This window comes from Lindgomyces ingoldianus (genome assembly GCF_010093535.1).
Source record: "Lindgomyces ingoldianus strain ATCC 200398 unplaced genomic scaffold BDR25scaffold_49, whole genome shotgun sequence".
In the NCBI taxonomy this organism is placed as follows: Eukaryota; Fungi; Ascomycota; class Dothideomycetes; order Pleosporales; family Lindgomycetaceae; genus Lindgomyces; species Lindgomyces ingoldianus.
Window position 1 is genome coordinate 6079 of NW_022985210.1, and position 19696 is coordinate 25774.

The following is a 19696-nucleotide window of genomic DNA, read 5'->3' on the forward strand; positions in this document are numbered from 1 at the left end:
GATACGGGGACCCTTCGGATAGGATCCGAGCGACCCGAGATGGAACGATTCGTAGAATCGTTACAGTCTAGTCTTATAGTAACTGCTGTAAAGAGCAGAGATCTAATCTTCTACTAATATTAATTTACCTCTAATAGGGTTGCAAAACTAGATTGCAGCATAAGTTTAATCCTACTTATAGGTGTAGCATGCTGCAGGTTCTTTCTGTTAGCTAGCCTAGCTATCTTGTTAATATATAAGGCCTATAATAGCTAAATTATTTATTGCTGTTAATTTCTAATAATCTTAACTCCTAGAAACTATTATAGGTTTTTACCTTTTGTTAAGGTATACTTCTCTTATAACTAGTCTACTACACGCTGTGCATCTACTTTAAAGCCTTTTCTGTACGCAACAATAAAGTTGTCTACGTAGAAAAAGACAAATATTCTAGCTTTAGTTATATAGTAGAGTTTATGTAGGATAGCTAAAAACTTAAGGCCTTTAAAAGTTGTTATAAAATAGTGTTGCTAGAGTAGAGAAAAAATTTATAAGCTATATAGTGCTTTTTAAAGCTTTAGTATTATACCTAGTTTCTAATAGCCTCTTAGCATCTGCATGTAGATATTGCAGTTAATTACTGCATGTACAAACGCGTTAGTTATGTTGTATTGTTTAAGCTCTAAGTTAAAGTGTGTAGATATTGCTATTAGCATTTAAAATAAGCGTTTTGCTAGGGTGGCAGCGTAGGTATCTTATGTAGTAATGTTTCTCTGTTAATTACTATAGACTACTAGTTGCACCTTACATCTTTATAATCTATAGTGCTTGTTAAGCTTGTAGGTGTACACCTACATACAATCTAGAATCTGCTGTCTAGCTGCCTTAATTAGCTTTATCTAGACCTCTGTCTAGAATTTTATTATCTAATAACTATCTAGGTGCGTTCTTTCTGCTACCTTAAACATCTTATGTAGAGAGTGCTTCTCTAGTTGCTTTTAAGTTAATAGCAGAAGTAGCAGCTAGCTTTTATAAAGTGTCTTTCTTTTAAATAGCATTCTTATTAATGCTACTTTATCTAGTGTCTTACTGCTATACTTTTCTACACTTTTAGATCTTATGCTAGCTATAAAGGCTGCAGCCTATAGTATAGTCTTTAACAACTCTATTTAGCTTAGCTTTAGTGCTGCTTTAGCTATTAACTACATAAGCAATGCTGCAGGTGGCAGAGTGTTTAGAGAAGATAGATAGTTATCTCTAATCTTCTTTTCTTAATAGTAGCCTAGTAGGTCTACTTTATTAAAATTTAATGTATTATCTATAGTGTTATCTTTATAAAATAACTCTGTCTCTAGCTAATAACTAAGTGTTAGAAGCTTAATTATTTTAATATATATAGTAATTTTTTTTACTATGTTATACATAAAGTTATCTATTAGGTCTTTAGGCTTACTACTAAAGATTAAGTGTTTATTAAAAATAACATTATGTGTATAGATTACTTTTACTAGCAGTAGTATCTATACATAGTAAATGTTTAATAATTAGTACCTAACTAGATATCTAATCTACGCCTTTAGGTCTAGCCTCTGTAGCCTAGATTTATTCTAATGTGTGTTATTAGTTATTATAAATGCTTTACAGCTATAGGCTTTTAAATGTGTAAGGCTTAGCTTTTAAATTAACATAATAACTTTATTATTTAGAGCTACTTGTGTAAAGAAGATCTTGTATAGTGTCTTTTAGTTGTTTGCATAGTTTAGCGTCTAATTGTATAGGTATACGCTGGCTCTAGTAATGTATAGCTATATATTCTATAGTAGGTTAGCATCTAGTTGCATAGCCTGTAACTTCTTCTTATTTACACCTTCTAAGCGTTTAGCTTCTCTGTTCTAGGCTTGTGTATCTAGTGCTAAAGGCTTAATAGTTATTCTATGCAATGCTAGCTAGTGTTCTACCTCTAGTTTTACTATTATAATCTTATTATTAGCTTTAATAACTTTTATAGTAATGTTATAATAGTTCTTTAAAAAGAGGATAAAGATTATAAAAGCTTTAATAATTAATTTAGTAGGCTTATTATTCTTAAAGTAGAGGTCTTACTAGAGGCTAGAATACTTATTAGTAATTAGCATTTAACTCTACTCTTTTATAATGCTCTATGCTTTATATGCATAGAAATTAATTAACAGTCTTTTACTAGGTCTACTATTACTAATTTATAGTGTGCAGCTAATTTATTATTATATCTTAGCTTTACTATATAAGTTACATTAGACTGTTGTAATTTCTTTAATTTGCACTCTTTTAGCTTACTATATAAGGTGTTAAAGTGTAGCTAGTCTAAGGTGTCCTAGACGCTTATGCTATAGCTCTACTAATGCCTTTTATAGACTATGTTTAGTTCTTGTGTTAATTATATGTGTATAATATAAGCCCTTTTATAGTAGATAGTACTCTAACACCTATTAGCTATAGATCTCTGTAAAATCTTTAATTATTATCCTGTCTAGGGCCTTTAAAGCAGTTAGCTCTGCTTATATGTCCTACTAGATTCCTTTTTATTGCAGTAGGTAGAACAAGACTAGGTTGCACAGCAGGTCTAGGCACAGTGTAGCATTATGTAGTATAAGACTATATGCTTAACTATATGTTCTATACTTACTTTTTAAGCTTAGTGTAATTAATTTATAGCTTTAAATCTATATATAAAAGTTTCTAGACTAGATAAAGTCTTTTAGTGTTAGTAAATAATAGTTATAAATCTAATTAAGATTATTTATAATATAGCATGTTAAGCTTAAGTTAAGGATAAATAATTCTCTTAGCAGATATCTATTCTAGTTTAAATTAACTATAGCTAGCAATGTAGCTGCCTTAATTTTTAATACTTTCTAGCTTTTAAGTTAGTCTTCTTATATCTTTAGTGTAAGTGTATGTAAACTCTTTAGGATTAGTATTTTTAAATTATGTCTACACTACTCTCTTAGTAGGCTTTAAAATTCTAAGTTATGCTTATGCTTTAATGCTATAAGCTCTTTAACTCTCTTATTTAGCATCTACTAGTCTAGTGCTCTATCTAGATAGACATAGAAGCAGTCCTTTAGTGCATAGATGTGTCTATATACAGGATATTTAGTGCCTTTTATTTTAGCAGGTTTCTAGCTTAAAGATAACTTCCTATTATCTTCTTAATAATATTAATGTTAAGGTCTACTCTGTTTTCTTAACATTACAACTTCTGCACTACAGGCGTCTTTATTTGTGCTTTAGGTAGTCTTTCTACTTTTAGTAAAGTATAATAAGTTATTTATTATAAAGGCAGCTTTATGCTTTTTTATATGTATTAGATAATTTAACATTATATGTTTTTAAAAGCGCTTTATTATTTCTTTTTAATTTATGTTTAGTGTAAACTATCTACTTTTCTAAAAGGTTGTAGACTAATAAGGGGCAACTTTATTTATAGTAGTTAGAAAGTCCTTTGCTACAGCATTAAACTGCGTTGTTTTTAGAACATTTTGTGTCTCTGCTTCTGTAGCAGCGTAGTCATACTCTGCTAGCTACAGGTCTTATATGCTTGTGTTTCTTAGCAGCTTTAGGGATGCATTATATTAGTTACACACGCATTTTTATTTAAATTAGTTGTTAACACTTACTATAGCTTTAAGGTTTATAATCTACTGTCTAAGTAGTTAATCTAGGGAACAGCATGTACACTGCAGATGCAGGCTAACTATTAACTAGATAAAGACAATAATCTGTTAGAAGCTTAATTGCTCTTTTTTATAATTATGTCTATTACTCTTATACTTGTTAGCCTTAATCTTATAGTATTTAATAGCTTCTTTAAAAGCTCTAACACTGCTTATTAATAGCTTATTTAGGTGCGTAGGCGTTTTAATGTTAGAGGCTAGTAAAAACTTAGCTATTAGCAGCATCTCTAGAGCTCTTAGTTTAGAGATTATTTAGATAGTTAACTTAGAATCCACTTGCGGCCAGATGCTGTGCGCTACACATCTTAATTGCAGCTGCATCATCTAGGCTCTGTAGTCAGTGTGGTCTCGAAGGACGACTGTCGCGTCTTAAGGAGGCTGGGTGGCTATTTTGTATTAATAGAGGCACTAAGACTCTTAATTATTAAATTAAAGCACTGTTTCTAGGCTTCCTAAGATAAATAATAAGTTTAGATATAATGTATAGAATAATTAATTAATTATATTAATTGTCTTTATTTATTAATCCTTTTTCTGCTCTACTTGTGTTGCTTAGCTTTTTGTTTTGCTGATCTAAGTCCCTCGCGCACTTGCCCTATGCGCGACTAGCTTGCAAAATGCTGCAATTTGCAGCAACATACTGTTCGAGCTTATTGCTCGTACTATGTAGCAGCTTTTGTCAAGCGTTCCTCCTGTCTTGACAGTAGGTGCGCAAATCTGACAACTATACTTTCTACTTATATTACAAGCCTTAGTTATTAGCTATATATAAAGAAAAGTAACTCTAATTTACTTAAACTTATTAATATAATAAAGTAAAAAACATAGCTTGCGTAGCCTTTTATAATAAAGTAACATTTAAAGTTAGATTAGACACTACACCTCTATATATACATTAGTAGCATAGAAAAGTATATAAGAGTTAGTACCTAAAGCTTACTTTTAAGTCTAAAAGGACTACAGTTTCTATATTTAGTGTAATTTTTCTTAATTTTAAATTAAAGCTGTTTATTAATAAGAAAAGTAAGTGTAATAATGCTAGTAAATACTACTAAATTCTACATAATGTTAGTATCCTATTTTATTAGCAGCTTACAGAGGAACGCGGTATTAGCATATAGATGCAGGATAGAGCACCTATTTACACTGCAAGGCTACTTAAAAGTATATAGATAACTATAGCATAATATAGATAAATTAGCTTCTATAAAGTTCTAATTTAAACCTAATTAAAAACTTTTAGTAGATTATAAAGCTCTATATTTTAAAGTAATAAGAATATATTACTACTTATAAGCAAATAGTAGATATCTTTAAAAAAAAAGTAGGCAAAAATTACACTAGCTAATTATAGAAAGTGTATTCTTAGTTAGCTAAAGCGCATAAAGAAAGTTATCTAAAATAAAGGTAAATTAACTTACTATTAACTAAGCATAGCACTAAAAGACAGGCCTATATATAAGCTTTATATAAAAATAAAAATCTTTAAATTTAGTTAATAATTAACTAAGTAACCTCCTTCCCTAATAGGATAACTATACCCCTGCAGAGCTCGGATTGCTAGGCGGCTAATGACTTTTGGTAGGCGACTGTACAAGCTGCGTTAGGTCAGTCGGGGTAGACTGTAGACGGCCTTCCAGTACTTGTTTGAAACGTAAACGTTTCTGCACATACTCTTGGAAGAATCCCAAGCTGGTGGGCCGTTGTAAATCAAACAGGGACCCTGCTACTTGTGACGTACTCTGTACAGGTGATTAGCTTACGTACCTGGATTCAAGTATGCTTTTAGCTCCTCTTTCTGTTCTAACTTCTTTCTAGGTTTAGAACAGAGAACTACTGGGTTTCTTCACAAATTGAACTTCTTCACTCCGGGGCAGGATACTAGATTCTTCTAGAGTAGCAGGGCGCTGCTCAACTTGCAAGGTTCCGTCGAATACTCCTAGGGGCATGACTCCCATCTCCCCCATAGAAATCGTGGAATATTCGTAACTTGCACTCGTAGCCATGGAACGTGCTGCTAGTTATTCTCACAGAGAAGAGGGCATATATTCTGCCAACTGATTTCTCTTTCCGCGACTCCACAGTATGCATTCACTTTATTTTGTTTAGCATTTATTCTTTACTTGTTTCTACTCTCTTAGTACAGTGTATTTCACACATTCATTTCTTGCGTTGATTACAATTAACTGTTTAGTAGCTAGCGCCCCTCATTCACAATTGGCAAGCCGTGACTCTACTTGCACTACGAAATCACAACGTAAATCGTGGTAAGAAATTAACACCTTCCCTTAAGAGTTCGCTAGCAGTGGTGGCAGGACTACTCTCACCAATGCTAACAAGGCCACCTACATTAAAGCTAAGCTTTGCCTCATGAATTCCCTAGCAAAGGGCCTTGTTGCAGACGCAGTCTCGGGATGGGACGATCTTACCTGGACACATTTGAATCAGTCAAACTACATCCACCACGTGGGCTAATTTCTTCCGTCACATCAACACTTCATGTATACACACGAGTATCTTTTAAAAACTGAATATAACTATACAGGTACTCAGCCGTACTGAGACGAAGAAGCCAACTCGGACCACTTCGTCGATGCAGATGCCCTCGATCCCGATACTAGTTTCGGCGGCAATGGTGTCTCTATGAAAACTAGTGACTACGCTTGCATTACCGACGGTCTGTTCGTAAACATGACATTAGATATTGGCCCAAAGTACACCAAGACGAACTATTGCAGCTATCGCGAGTTCAGCGCAAGTTCTTTCATGTGGGCGAATTCCACGTATCTCGACTAATGCATGGCTGAGGAGAAATACACGCCCGCATTCCCCTGCTTCTCTTCCTGGCCCCATACACCTGGCTACGCTGGTGTAGGTGGGTAGGTCGGTCTGTCTTCTTTCTCAGGACCAGCTCACACTCTTACTAATCCTTTCAGATGTTGGATATTGTAGCAAGCCCTGGAGAGCCCCTCTTTTTCCTCTACCACACGAATCTCAACCGACTCTAGTGGGTATGGAAGTCTAAGAACCGTACCACACGCCTGACTGATATGGGTGGATAAAACATCCCTGACAATGGTTATTTGATCTCAATGGATATGCCGTGCCCAGACTCGTCTTTAGCAAATTACTCTGGTCATCCTGGAGATGTTACCACGCTCACACATGTCCTCTAGATGGTGGATCTAGTTCTGAATGTTACGGTGGGCTACGTCATGGATATTGGTGGGGACTTGCTTTGCTTCGAGTATGTCCAAGTCTCTCTTCTGAAGATATAAGACACTTGGGCTGGTATCATTTTCCCGCTAGATTCTATGTATGTATGGAGAGTATGTTTGTATGATGGAGAAGTAAACGCCATACTGTACATGTTCTAGGTGTCATTTAACATCATACTTAGTGTACATAGGTTCAGCGCCATCCGCATGTCCTTGGAGTAGCCTAACCCAACCTATTGAAAGATTGTATTGGCCGCAATGGAAATTGAATTGCACAACTCACTCGTTGAGGACTCGCTTTGTGGTGCGAGTATCTCATAGATGCAAAGTGAATCCCAATTAGCTTACGCACCGAAATCAGCCTCAACACTTGCATATTCCTTGCCCGCGCATTCAAAGGCGAACACTAATCGAGCTCCTTCAACCTTCACCAGGAGCTTATAGTTGAGTTTCAAGTGAGGACCGTCGCGCCCAGAAACTTTCTTGAATTGGTCTTTGGGTATGTCGCTGAGATCGACACGGAGTTTAGAATTACGTTGGACGGCTAGAAGATATAAATCAGCACAGGGTTTCGATGACACAGGAGCGAAGACACACATTTCCCCGGGTATTTGGGAGCTCTGTCTGATGCGCACATCATCAGTTCAGTGTAAATGATGTAATCGTCATCATCCATATCTAGGTCGAACGTTCGGTAGAACGGATGCGTAATAGCTCGGTCGCGCTCGAGGTCATCCCCCTAGAATGGGTTAGTCCCTCTGCCAATCTAGTAGCAGTCAAGTATCCATTGACAAACCTTGTTGATGAACCAGGTCATCTTGTCTACGCGGTATATGCTCTCGTGGGTGTCCCACACCTTTGGTTGGCCTGAATGTTCATCTTCTTCCCATATAGATCGAGACTCCACGCCGTAGTGGGTCTCTGCAACGCTGGATAGAACTGCGACTTGACGGGGGAGTTTGCTCAGCGCCGCTCCTCTAAAGGTTGAACGTGTGAGTAACAAAATACTTTGCGCCACAAGTCTCGGCGTTATACTTACTTTACAATAGCGGACCAACTTCCCTTTCTGTTAGCTTTGTGAATAAAGATGCCTTTTGATGGGACCAGGGCTTCCAACGAGGCGTAGTACTGTACGATTGGGCGATTTTGAGGCCTGTACGGGTGAGATTTTGGGTACGTTCGTACGACAGGGAGGAGGAGAGGTAGGTGTACGTATCGTAACTGTTACGGCTCACGTGATCTGTACGAGTAGTACGATTCGATTAAAGTACGCCGTACTCTAGTCGAAACGGCTGAGATTATAGGTCTCTAGAGACGCAAGATTAAGGTCTAATTAACCATAAGATAACTAATTCTCCCTAGTAACAAGAGCAGAGAGGTCTAAAAGCTTGCTGCTCACTACCTTGTGCTATAGCTAGTTCTTCTAGAGTTAAATAGCCTTAATTGTCGCACTTTTTAGTAAGCCTTAATTGTCAGTTACTGTACAACTAGCTGCGCTAAAACACCTCTCACACTTGCAACTAGTAGCTAGGATAGTAAGGAAATTAAGGGCAATCTTAAAGAGGATAGGATAGGCTGTTTTGCCTCTAGTAAGCCACTATTATAGGGGTTCTCTGTGTAGTGAGAGGTGATCTTTGTAGTAATTAGCTCTTATAGAGTTATAGTAGAGCTGCAGCTTATTTAACGCCTTCTTACACTTATGTAAGCGCTAATTTATTATAAGAGAGAGGTTAACAGAGAGGCAAGCCTTGTAATTGTTGTTGTAATAGTCACCACCTAGTAGCTTACAACGCCTAGGAGATAATAGCTTATCTTTAACCTTATGCTTATCCTTAGCATTTAAATACTAGTTAAAGATTGTCTCTATTAACCTAGTTACCTTATCTACCTAGCTCTTGTAATGCTGCTAGTAATCTTAAAACTAAAGTAAGCATAATTAAGAGTTAAGGATAGTAGCAACTATGTAGTATAAGACTAGCAGATTAAGGATTAGTTTACCCTAGTAAGTAGTAAGCTTTTAATAGCTAAACTTAATAGCGTTTTTAAGGTACAAGTTGCTTAGCTTGTTAGCAGTAATTACTCTTATTTAATTAAGGTAGATTTAGAGGCACTAAAGCTCTGTTATAGTCCTCTATAGTAAGCTAGATAAGCCCTAGCCCTTAAGTCTTTTTATTATTTAATAGAACTTCTCTAAAAAGTCCTTAAGGCGCTTAATCTTATTCTAATTATCTTTAGTAATAAGATCTGCTAGGGCATTAAAGCTAGCTTGTTAAGTCTCCTTATTAGCATTAAAAGAGCCTCTTTATTACTGTTAGAAGCAACTAATAGCCTCTCTAAGCTTGTAACAGCGTAATAGCATAAGGTAAACTAAGTGCTAGCGTACTCTGCCATCGCGCACTAGATTAAGCGTGCTGAACTGCTAAATTAAGTCCTCCTTTATAATGTTAATTTAGAGAGTCTTAAAAAGCCTTATGCGCTTATGTAATGCTAGCATGCTGTTTACAAAGTTATAGAGTTGTCTAACAACTCTACGCTTTCTGTATAGCTTAAATTAATCGCGTAGAGCAGCTCTAGCAAGCTCCTGCTTAAATTTTATAACGCCTTTGCTGTATATAATAGCTTTAACAACTACCTAGATTATATAGGCAGCGCAGCAGATTTAGTGCTGTCTATTAAGCTTGTACAGCAGGTTAAGCTTCTTATTAAGGCTTTAGATAAGCTTATTGTTATTATTTAACGTGTTATCTCTAACAAAGCAGCTAAATTTTAACGCAATATTGTACTTATTAATAACAGCAGCTATCTTAGAGGCTTGCGCACTGCTAGTATAGTTACTGTATAGGTTTTTAAAGCTAATTAAGAGGTCTTGCTAAGCGTGTAAGGCATCTGGCTATTGTTAGTTACAGAGTTCTCACAATAGTGGCCTGTGCGCGCATACTAACAAAGTGAGCAACTACTGCAAGGAAGGAAAAGTAGTTTCTAGAACACTATATATCTACGCTTAGCGCAATTTTTAACAGCGTAGTAATTAGTATTATTTAAATCTCCTTCTTTTGCTGCATAAGTGCAGTGTGGATATCCTTAGAGAGCGTGGTGGTAGAATGTAGTAGGGCAGCAAGAAGATCTATGCAATTTTAGCTAATAAGACTACAGGTCTCTAATAAAATAGCCTTTTTAAACAACTAATCCTGCACTATAACCTAGTTAACTAGGGCACTGCGCAGAGGACCCTCCTGCTATGGTGTATGAGATAACCCCCGCGACAAGCCTGCTGCTCCTCTAGCTGCCTCCCATGGGTGCTGCGGTAGCTGTACGCTATTAGGTAAGAGCTCTCCATTAACGTTAACTTTATGCTCCCTTAGTAGGTGCTGAACAATATAGTTATAGCCATCCACCACCTTTGCAGCGCCTCGAGAGCCCTGCTCATGACACTGACGGCAGAGCCAGAGGCGGATTACCTTGCCCTGCTCCTCTAGGAGCGTTATATCCGCGCCATGAGCCCACACCTTTAACGGCGTACAATTGCCTTGCAAGGTAGTCTTGTTCTTTACTTAGTAACCTAATTGCGCTAAGGGCAACGCCTGTTTTAAGTCTAATAGCTATATATTATTCTAATTAATTGTAAACTTAACGCTAGCGTTATAATTGCGGTCCTCTAGGAACTGCTGCGATTAATCTTTAGCCACAGACAGTGTACTATCGCGGGATGAGGCAGGAGACGCAGTGTAGAGGGCTTTCGACTTCTGCAGCCTACGAGACTGCGCAAAATGGACAACGGAGGGATCTAATTGACTAGATGAGGCCTGTAAGGCGGCAAGACGCGTAGATAGATAACTCTGCAATGGAAAATAGTCTGTAATAGGCATTTTTGAGACAACAGACCGCAGATGGATAGATTAAACCCCTTAGAAAGAGATTTGAGCGCCCTTGCGAAACTTTCAGCTAATCAGAGCTCTAGAAGCTCTCCCCGCAGACCTCCTGCTCACCAGAGTCCTCCTACTCCTCCAGAATCGCTATAAAAACTTCCTAAAAGGGTAATACGATCCGTACTACGTACCGTACCTAGGGCATCATTAACCGTACGGTGCGGCTCACGAACTCAGTACGTTCGTACTGAACACGTGACCGTTACGGTTCACTTTGTACGGACCGTAGTACGGCCCGTTGGAAGCCCTGGATGGGACTTCACTTACGCGCCATTAGGCTGGATGACCTGTGTTCCTGTGTGCGTTGCCGCTAGATTTTCCTTGAGGTAGAGGCTCTCTCCAAAGCCTCCAACCAGAAATATCGCCTAAGCATATCATTGTCAACTACCCAGTTGAAGTCAAAATAATGGTGGCGGGGAAATATACTTTGATTGCTGCGCCCTTTGGATGACCAGACGACATGCGCTTGAGGCGAACCTCGTTCACCTGGTGAGTTACCAACTTGTCAATCTCCTCAAAGACTGGTTGAAATATGTCTTCCATGTCGGGGCTATATAAATCGATAAGTGGCTAGGAACTTCTAAGGTTGTCGCACAACGAAGAACTTACACAGAGAGTGTCAATGTATTCGACTTGATTCCTTTGGACGAGTTGTCTTTAATCTTCGCCATTGGGAAATTGACGTATGCAGTCTCGTCATTCTTTCCCCGGAAAGATGGCTTGATGGTCTCATCAAAGTCTTTCATAGCTCGACGATATGCATCTGTTTCTTTGAGATCGAGGAACGTGCGTTCACCCACCATGTCCTTAACCCAGTTCTCAAATCTCTTGTTAATCATCAATGACCCTGCAATACCGCCTATAATATTTAAGTTTACCGACGTTAGATGCAATGTTTAACGAACTTACCAGTGGACGGAACCAGTTCCTTTAGCTCCAAAGGATCAAGATTGAGTATCTCGTAGGAAACAAGATCAACAGTACCACCTCCTGCATCGCAAATCGTGATAGCGTCCCCTACCTATGCATTTCATTAATCAAAATTTGAGCAAAAGATGATCGTAAAGCCCTTACCTCCATGCCCTGATGCTTGAGGTAGTGCAGTGTGTACATTGCGGCAGCCTCAGGCTCTTTGATTAACTCAATCGGTGAGATCCCCGCATTACGGGCTGCCTGCGCAGGGCATATTAGTATCCAGGCTCCAATAGGCTTAGATATAAGAGGGCCATACTCGAAGCGTGGCATCCTTTGCCTTATCTGACCAAACAGCCGGCACAGAGAGTACAAAGTACTTGTCCAGCATATCAAGATATGCTTTCGGCACCTTCCCATAAATCACCTTCAGTGCATGTTTGTAAATTGCAGCAATGTAATCGCTTGCAATATCTGCCGGGGGTTTTCCTAACTTCGCAATTTCAGCTTTCGTTGCTGCAGCCCCGGCGGTGTCGAAAAGGGGTCGTTTCTGATCGGGATCGAGGAGCAACTTGATGCCAACAATTTTTTCTTCCGCAGTACGATCGAGCTCATAACCCCACTTGAATTCATTTCTATTCTGGTACTTCAGGACTGTAGGTGCCTTTGGTACTGTCTTGGAGCTTCCAGGCCACTCAGTTACGCAGTGAACTTCGTCAGGTTTAGAGGAAAACGCGTACGCGATTCTAATTTAACATTTAAGGCTTAGTACAGGTCGTATAGGGGAACTAAGACATACCCGCTGTACGTTGTGCCGAAGTCAAGTGCGATCACCATCCGATCAGAGTCATCGTCTCCCAGGAGGCTCATCTTGCTTAGTGCTTCCGATAGCCGATCCTTGGTCCGCGAATCCATGTCTATGATTTGCACAAAGAAAGAGAACTCAAAGTGCGTGCGGTAGCGGGAGATTGATAAAGTAATGGCTTGCTCTCGTTGCGGTCAGAGGTTCAAATATATTGCATCTGTGATATTCGCAGGCTCGTGCTAGAAGGACCGCATCCTGCACAACAAAGGATATTTGGGATCGTTTCCACAGCCGCAGCGCCTGCTCAAGCCTTCCGAGTGTCATAAGTAGCTAAATCCGCGGAAGCGCATGGACTAAGGAGTAAAGGAAACTACTCTCGGGAGATACACACACCATGTACAGTGGCTCTCCAGGATGGACCAATCCGAATAGGCTTGTGCCAGAGAACCTCCGTCTAAACTAATCAAAGTTCGAGATAGATGAACGAGCCCCAAGGCTGAAATGTGCCAAGATTGTAATCGCCGGAATAAGAAAATGATTGATGCGAACGAGGTACCTTTCGTAATTGCAGCCGCCGGAAAAGGCATGTCCTTATGCACAAATGAGATGTTTGACGCCGCCTCGATAGAAGGCGGGTATTGATGCTTGGCGGAGGAGCCCATTCGTCCATGCTCACGTCCTTCATCTTCCCTGATAGCTAACGTTGGTGGTCCGTGACTGGTGGACACCCTCGAAAACGCATATGAAAGGCTGCGCTTGTCTCGATCTAAACAGGCGGTGAGTATCATGTTGGTGGACTAAGTGGAGACTGTGCCGTCCAAGGTTGAGCAAGAAGCAGCTTCTCATCTCCTTGCTTTCTCTACCTTCGTACAGGCCAAAACATCGCAACTCACAGGAATATCTTGAGGGCCTTCGCGAGTCGGCATCAGTCTAACTTACATCGTCGAAACCATGTCCTCAAGTCAAAGAACCAGAGAGTTCATAGAGAGTTCTTGGCGCCGAAATTCGAACTACGAGATCGGACAAGGAAGGTATAATAGGAGAGCAACAAACTCAAGAGCACTCGGGAGCCAGTACGCCGGTAGAATTTCAGATCCAGATCTCAGCAGGCATGATATTCTAGACGTTTCCATAACAATTCAAGAGGAGCTGGACGCTCACCTACCCTCTTTCCGAAAGGCGCTTGCAGAGGAAGTGCACTCTTCCTTAGAGAAGTATACTCTGACAGCTCATTCCGCAGTAGGAATCCTCCCCTAAGTCGTAAGAACGTTGCTAACCGCTATTGACTCAGCCTAGCACGGATATACTACCCCCAGAGGATGTGGCGAGATTAGCGTCTCAAGACGCTCAGATTGCCAGACTCGAAAAAGATCTTGAAAAGTTGAAATCGGAAAATCTAGCTCTAGGGGAAGATCTCCAGAAAGCTACCAGCGAGAAGAATGCCATTGCGGGGAGATTTCGTATAAGCGATAGTAAGGTTAGAAGGCTGCAAAGTGTGATTCTCGAGAACGGACTTGGACCGTCGGGCCTCGATGACGAAGACATTCAGAGACGGTTTCAGAGGCTCCGATTTGACATCTTGCAACTAGTCAAAAAATATTGCGTAAATCGAAATGCTCACGTCAAGGATCCAAGGTATTCTCGCTTGAGTGACGAGGCGAAAGACTTCTGGGTGATGAAAATGATCGCCCGAGGTCTCCACAAGCACTGCTTCAACGAGAAGACGTATTTCGGATTTGATGCGGACACAGACGCTTACTTGAATCGATTCTATCGCAATTTGTATAGCCATAAATCGGGTATGTATAGAGAATTTAAGCTCTGTTGACTGTTTTGCTAACCAGATCCGAAGTCTCTTTAGAAGACGTGGCGGAATGGCGCGTTCGCACTTGCCTTATTGGAAAGTCTTGGGATACCCAGGGCCTTCAACGGCAGGCTCGAATCGAAGGAATTATAACGGTCATCGCGAATAAGCTCACTCCGTTTATGCCAAGCGGGTGGCTTCCCAGTCTGGACAAAAACAATGCCTCCAAAGACGTGAAAGCTTCGCTCCTTCCAATCTGTGAAAGCGCACTCAATCTGGCTATCATGTTTAGCAGCAGCAAGACTGAGTATGAATGGGCTCAAGGGGGTGACTTGCTGCTTGATCCGAGCCACGTCCAAGTCATCGGCACTGCCGGCTACAAGTCTTTCGTCGACTCTCGAGAGGACTATGTCGTAGCTTTTGGTGGTGTTCTGAAGGGTAGCGGTTTACAGGGAAGATTAGATGACAACCCGGTACATTTGTCTGACACAGAAGTCATCTTAGGCCCTTTCCCTTAGTGTTAAGCAGGAAGATGGGGCTGACATCACGTAATGGGATACTACTTATCACCTTATCAGCAAGCTAGGCTCGTGGGTTTTTATCAAGTTTGTCTCCACTTGTTATTATTCTACACGATTCAAGTTACTCTAGGAGCCTTATTAATTGTTAGATTATTTTCTAGAATCTAAAATTAAACTCTAGATATTATACCTTGTAAAAAGCTAGTTACCGTCTAAATATCGCCTATAAGCTTAGTAGAACGCTTACCACACTTCTACACTAGAATTCTTATATAATTAAATGTATTAACTTTAGTTTTTGTAAGGCCGGAGGTCCCAGAACGGGCTAGTATGGCCTCACATGACCGTGCTTCGTATATAAGCATGAATCCTGACAAGCGAGGCTTGGCAGCGATTCGTCTCTCTTACAATACACTCCTATCTTTCTCCGAAACCTTGCTCTCAGTGCTATCCGTGCTATCTACTATCCCATCTTTACAGTCTGTTGCTTTCCATTCGTAATAAAAGGGAGCTAATTTACTAGACAAAGCCTGTAAAGCAGTAAGACGCGTGGATAGATAATTCTGTAATAGAAAATAGTTTGTAATAGGCATTTTTAAGACAACATACTAGAGATAGATAGATTAAAACCTTTAGAAAGAGATTTAAACGTCCTTGCAAAACTTCTAGCTAATTAGAGCCCTAGAAGCCCCCCTAAACGCTCCCTGCAGGCCTCCTGCTCGCTAGAGCCCTCCTCCTCCTCCAGAATCGCTATACAAACTTCCTAAAAGGGTAATACGATCTGTACTACGTACTGTACCTAGGGCATCATTAAACGTACAGTGCGGCTCACGAACTCGGTACGTTCGTACTGAACATGTGACCGTTACGGTTGACTTTGTACGGACCGTAGTACGGCCCGTTGGAAGCCCTGCGCATTGACTAGAAGTTGGACCTTCCAGGGTTGGGAGTTACAGGGCTATGGACTTCCTATGGGCTTACAGTCCAGGGCAGTAGCAATCGGAAGGAAGTCTGAAAGTACTGATAGCCTCCCTATGACTAGGAAGCTTCTCATGCTACCCTTCCACCAATCCCACAGCCGAGAAAGACTAAATGTTGTCAGAGTATAGAAGTGCACCTGTATTAGAGTAAAGCTAGTGGCACACTTGTAGCAGACGGAAGATATTTTAGTTCTCGATTTCGAACTCAGCAGTGGCTTTCCCGATCGACCGAGTGCTGCAGCCGAAGTTCCAAGCTTTCTTGGGCACAACACTGACGTCCTTCTCGATGTTGACGCGGGTAACCACGTCCCATGAGTGCGTCACTGAGGGAGCTAGTTCTCAACTCAGTGGGGAGACGAGGCTGTGGCGAAGTGACTAGGTAGTCCAACTATGGTCAAGGTCAGTAGATATTTTGCAGTTTTATACTTTGCTCGCTTACACTTATACCATGTCGCGAGACGTCTTTGTGAAATTGAGGAGACCATTCTTGAGGGCGCACATGCGCTTGTGGTGGTCTTTGGCTCCTTATTCTTTAGTGATGCACTTCTTTCAAACAAGTTGCCTGATCGATTGCATTTTCGTGGTGGCATATTTAAGCACCTGAAAGGGCAGGTGGATTCTGAATCCAAGTTGGTTTAGAGTTGGAAAGGTGAGGATGAACTTAACGTCGAAATTAGGGCAACGGCAAGCATATTACGCCTCTGTATTGGGTGGTGCCTCGTGAGGTGGGGCGTAGTAGCATCACTTTGGTCTAACCTTCTAAGGTCCTAAGTTGGAGCTACCGCGAAGTCACATGACCGATCAATTTACTTATCTACACCTGGAACCTCTGTTCCATCAGGATTCCAGTCCTAGAACTGCCCCTTAAAAGCACCACAGTCTCGTTCCGTCCTCCCATCTACCCCAGCGCTCCTTTCCTTTTATTTGGGAAGTGAACTAGGAAGCGAAGGAGGAGCTGTGTTCGGAATGGGTTTCGAATCCATGGGCGATCACCCGTGGATGAAGTAGCGCTAGGGAAGATCCAATCTATATGGTGAATTTGTAGTCGAGGTGGCTGGATAGCACATAACGGCTTCTATTCCTCTCGTATCATAGCCCATTTCTCCTTTTCAAGCAGTCGCAGGGGTAGGTAGTGTTAGTAGCCTAGCAAATACGATGAGCTTAACGTATTGCTTAAGTCTTGATTCCTTTTGGTAGTTAACCCTCATTTCCGGACCTTGGATACAGTACGTACTAACACTACTTACCCTTGCGACTAGAGTAGGCCGGAGCCTCAGCCACCTGAAGCACTTCCTATGGGAACCCACTCGCCCATGGGTAGTCACCAAATGCCAAGCAGCAGTCTGTGCGGTCGAGGAATCAGATACTGCATTTACGCAGCTGCTTTGGGGTGAAGGTAGTAAACTCAGCCAATAAAGCAGCTTATCATTGAACAACTCTACACCTAAACATGACTCTGACCAACCCCAATCCCAGACTCCCATATTATCCTCCATTTCCCCTTCTAACACCCGCCTAAGCCTTCTCATGATCATGGTGTATCCCAACTGTCCTGTCCCCATGAACACTCCCCCTTCTCAGTGTCGGATCGTCATCATAATCCTTATCGAGCGAATTCATCTGATCCTCCGTCGCATTCAAATGATGGAATAGAATCCAGATCAGACATCCCGCAACGAAAGAGCTGACCGCCAATCCGACAAACATCCACTGAATAGCTGGATCATATAGGACGGGATTTAAGGCTTCTGAGATGGCAGAGCCAAAGGCGTTGGTAAGGAGAAACATGGATTGCACGAAGGACTTCATGCTTGGGGGGGCCTTGGTGTAGGCGTACTCGAGGCCAGTGACCGAGGCGAAGATTTCAGAGATGCCGATGAGCATGTAGGCGCCTGTTTGTGCAGCGATGTGAATGTCCTGCAGGCCATGTTATCAACTTGCTTCAAGTGCTATAAGGAAGAGAGCTTGTGGTATGGGCGAGACTTACGTTGCCTTGGAGAGTGCCACTTGCGTCCTTACTTGCGTCGCAAAGTGGGTGCTCATAACACGGCCCTCTCTTGTAGACATAATATTGGATTACAGCAGCATACGCCATGGCTAGAGAGCCAATCCAGAAACCCGTGACAATCCTGTTTATTGGCGGGTAGGGAATTTTAGCTTTCCGGAGCATGGGGTACACGAGGCGGTCCATTACAGGAAGGAAGACCAGGATGGAAATGGAGTCGAAATTCTGCATCAGGTCATTGGGAATTCCATGTCCGCGCATTTGCCCAGCTGAGGTAATTAGCTTGCATAACCTATCCTAGATCGACGGTCGGGTAGCCATACCTTGGGTGACAAAGTTGTTCGAAAAGTTGCCATATACGACCCAATAAATAGGGTAGAAACAAAATACCTGGCAAGCAACCAGAGCGCGCTTCACCTCCTCAACAAAATGGTCATCCCATCGCAAATTTGAGTTCTTCCCCAATGCAGCCTGGTAACTCGGCTTAGCAGCATCCATCTTTCGGTTCTTGACCATCATCCAGAGCACTCGGAACGCATCTGTGATAACACTACCCTGTGGCGGCCTGACTACGTATACCTTCCTCCCGAGCACCAAGACAGTGGTTCCCACAAAGAAGACGCACAAACATAGCAGATACGCCGACCAGAACCCAACATCTCTCTCCATATATGGAGTAGGTAGAAGAGCAAGGGCGCCGACATTGATGCAGAAGTAGAAGATCATGTATATGCGCTGTATGGTGATGCTCGGATCGATGATAACCCGTTCGCCAGTCTTCTTGTCGTGTCCGATGACCATTTGACGGCGTTTGTATTGGTCGGCAATTAAGGGGGCGACATTGGATTTGATGCCTCCGGTTCCGAGGCCGATGACAATGACTGCAGTAACGAAGCCGCCTAGACCGGCGCCATGGGAAAGGGCGGAGGGGATAGATGTGGTGGTGAGGATTAATAGGCCGACGAGATATACCATGCAGAACACAAGAATAGTGTTGTATTTTCCCAAATACTGATCTGCAATGATGGCGCCGAGGATTGGAGTTACTGCGATAAAACATCAATGAGTCATCAAGAATCAGTACCGTAGGAATTGCTTGCCATAGCACCAGAACTGGAAGAAGGTAGTCAACCCGGTGGCGCCTTTATGCCCCATCCCTAGGGCTCCTCTTCCTTCACTTCCATCTAACGGTCTCTGAACATAGTTTTGGAAAATGCCACTCGCACCATAGTACGTAAATCTTTCGCAGAGCTCTACAATGGCAACTAGGAAAGCAGCTTTCGGCAGAGGTTCTCCAACATGCCTGAGCGTTCTCTTTTCCTCTTCGGTGGGCCTCTCTCCGCCGAGCTGATCTTCGTCTTCTTGAGAGACGATTTCCTTGTCTGAAGGGGTGGGAGTGGAAATTCCTTCCTGGATTTTCTCGTCGAGAGGGGCACCAGATATGTCGGTCATTTTATTGGACTTGTCGGGGAGGTCGAGGACCTGGTGCAGCCTGCACGTGCAATTAGAAACCCGTCACGACACATTCGAACTGACGGCAGAAGGGAGGGGCAAATTCACTGAGCTGCGTTTAATTCATGATCCCCGGACATTTTAGCCGTCGAAAACCACAGTATTCCGTGGAATCAAAGAGCGGAACAGACGTAAAACGAGGGCGTTTTCTGTCTCTCCCCCCAGCGGATCCTTCCCTTTATCTATGGTCCTCAATACGCAGTCCTACCCCTCCCATCCCCCAGGAGTGCACGCCCAGCTCAGCTTCCCTGCCATGGCCGATGTAACATATCTTGAAGCGTCCAAACAGGGAGCGCAAAAGGACAAGCGACAAGGAAC

At 41.7% G+C, this 19696-nt stretch overlaps 5 protein-coding genes across 5 annotated transcripts; 2 read left to right on the forward strand and 3 right to left on the reverse strand.

The window, feature by feature from the left end:
- Positions 1 to 6065: 6065 nt before the first annotated feature.
- Positions 6066 to 6871, forward strand: BDR25DRAFT_361948 (uncharacterized protein; the record flags this gene model as incomplete). The annotated part of the gene is made up of 7 exons (XM_033696516.1): positions 6066 to 6161; positions 6241 to 6284; positions 6317 to 6463; positions 6504 to 6564; positions 6601 to 6633; positions 6704 to 6749; positions 6807 to 6871. 7 exons carry the CDS (start codon positions 6066 to 6068, stop codon positions 6869 to 6871), a joined length of 492 nt encoding a protein of 163 aa, XP_033540869.1.
- Positions 6872 to 7257: 386 nt separating this feature from the next.
- Positions 7258 to 7730, reverse strand: BDR25DRAFT_319451 (uncharacterized protein; the record flags this gene model as incomplete). Its single annotated transcript, XM_033691828.1, has 3 exons — positions 7258 to 7457; positions 7511 to 7652; positions 7710 to 7730. 3 exons carry the CDS (start codon positions 7728 to 7730, stop codon positions 7258 to 7260), a joined length of 363 nt encoding a protein of 120 aa, XP_033540870.1.
- A 2977-nt stretch (positions 7731 to 10707) lies between these two features.
- BDR25DRAFT_346856 (actin-like ATPase domain-containing protein) lies at positions 10708 to 12838 on the reverse strand. The gene is made up of 7 exons (XM_033694195.1): positions 12551 to 12838; positions 12071 to 12497; positions 11914 to 12012; positions 11749 to 11860; positions 11449 to 11698; positions 11266 to 11389; positions 10708 to 11204 (listed from the first exon to the last, which is right to left on the reverse strand). The coding sequence occupies exons 1-7, from the start codon at positions 12664 to 12666 to the stop codon at positions 11103 to 11105; spliced, it is 1230 nt and encodes a 409-aa protein (XP_033540871.1). The 5' UTR covers positions 12667 to 12838; the 3' UTR covers positions 10708 to 11102.
- Positions 12839 to 13364: 526 nt separating this feature from the next.
- BDR25DRAFT_346857 (uncharacterized protein) lies at positions 13365 to 15011 on the forward strand. The gene is made up of 3 exons (XM_033694196.1): positions 13365 to 13795; positions 13848 to 14355; positions 14409 to 15011. Exons 1-3 carry the CDS (start codon positions 13508 to 13510, stop codon positions 14876 to 14878), a joined length of 1266 nt encoding a protein of 421 aa, XP_033540872.1. The 5' UTR covers positions 13365 to 13507; the 3' UTR covers positions 14879 to 15011.
- A 2100-nt stretch (positions 15012 to 17111) lies between these two features.
- On the reverse strand, positions 17112 to 19617 carry BDR25DRAFT_307360 (di/tri peptide transporter 2). The gene is made up of 4 exons (XM_033690824.1): positions 18967 to 19617; positions 18190 to 18912; positions 17849 to 18135; positions 17112 to 17778 (listed from the first exon to the last, which is right to left on the reverse strand). The coding sequence occupies exons 1-4, from the start codon at positions 19316 to 19318 to the stop codon at positions 17377 to 17379; spliced, it is 1764 nt and encodes a 587-aa protein (XP_033540873.1). The 5' UTR covers positions 19319 to 19617; the 3' UTR covers positions 17112 to 17376.
- Between the last annotated feature and the right edge of the window lie 79 nt (positions 19618 to 19696).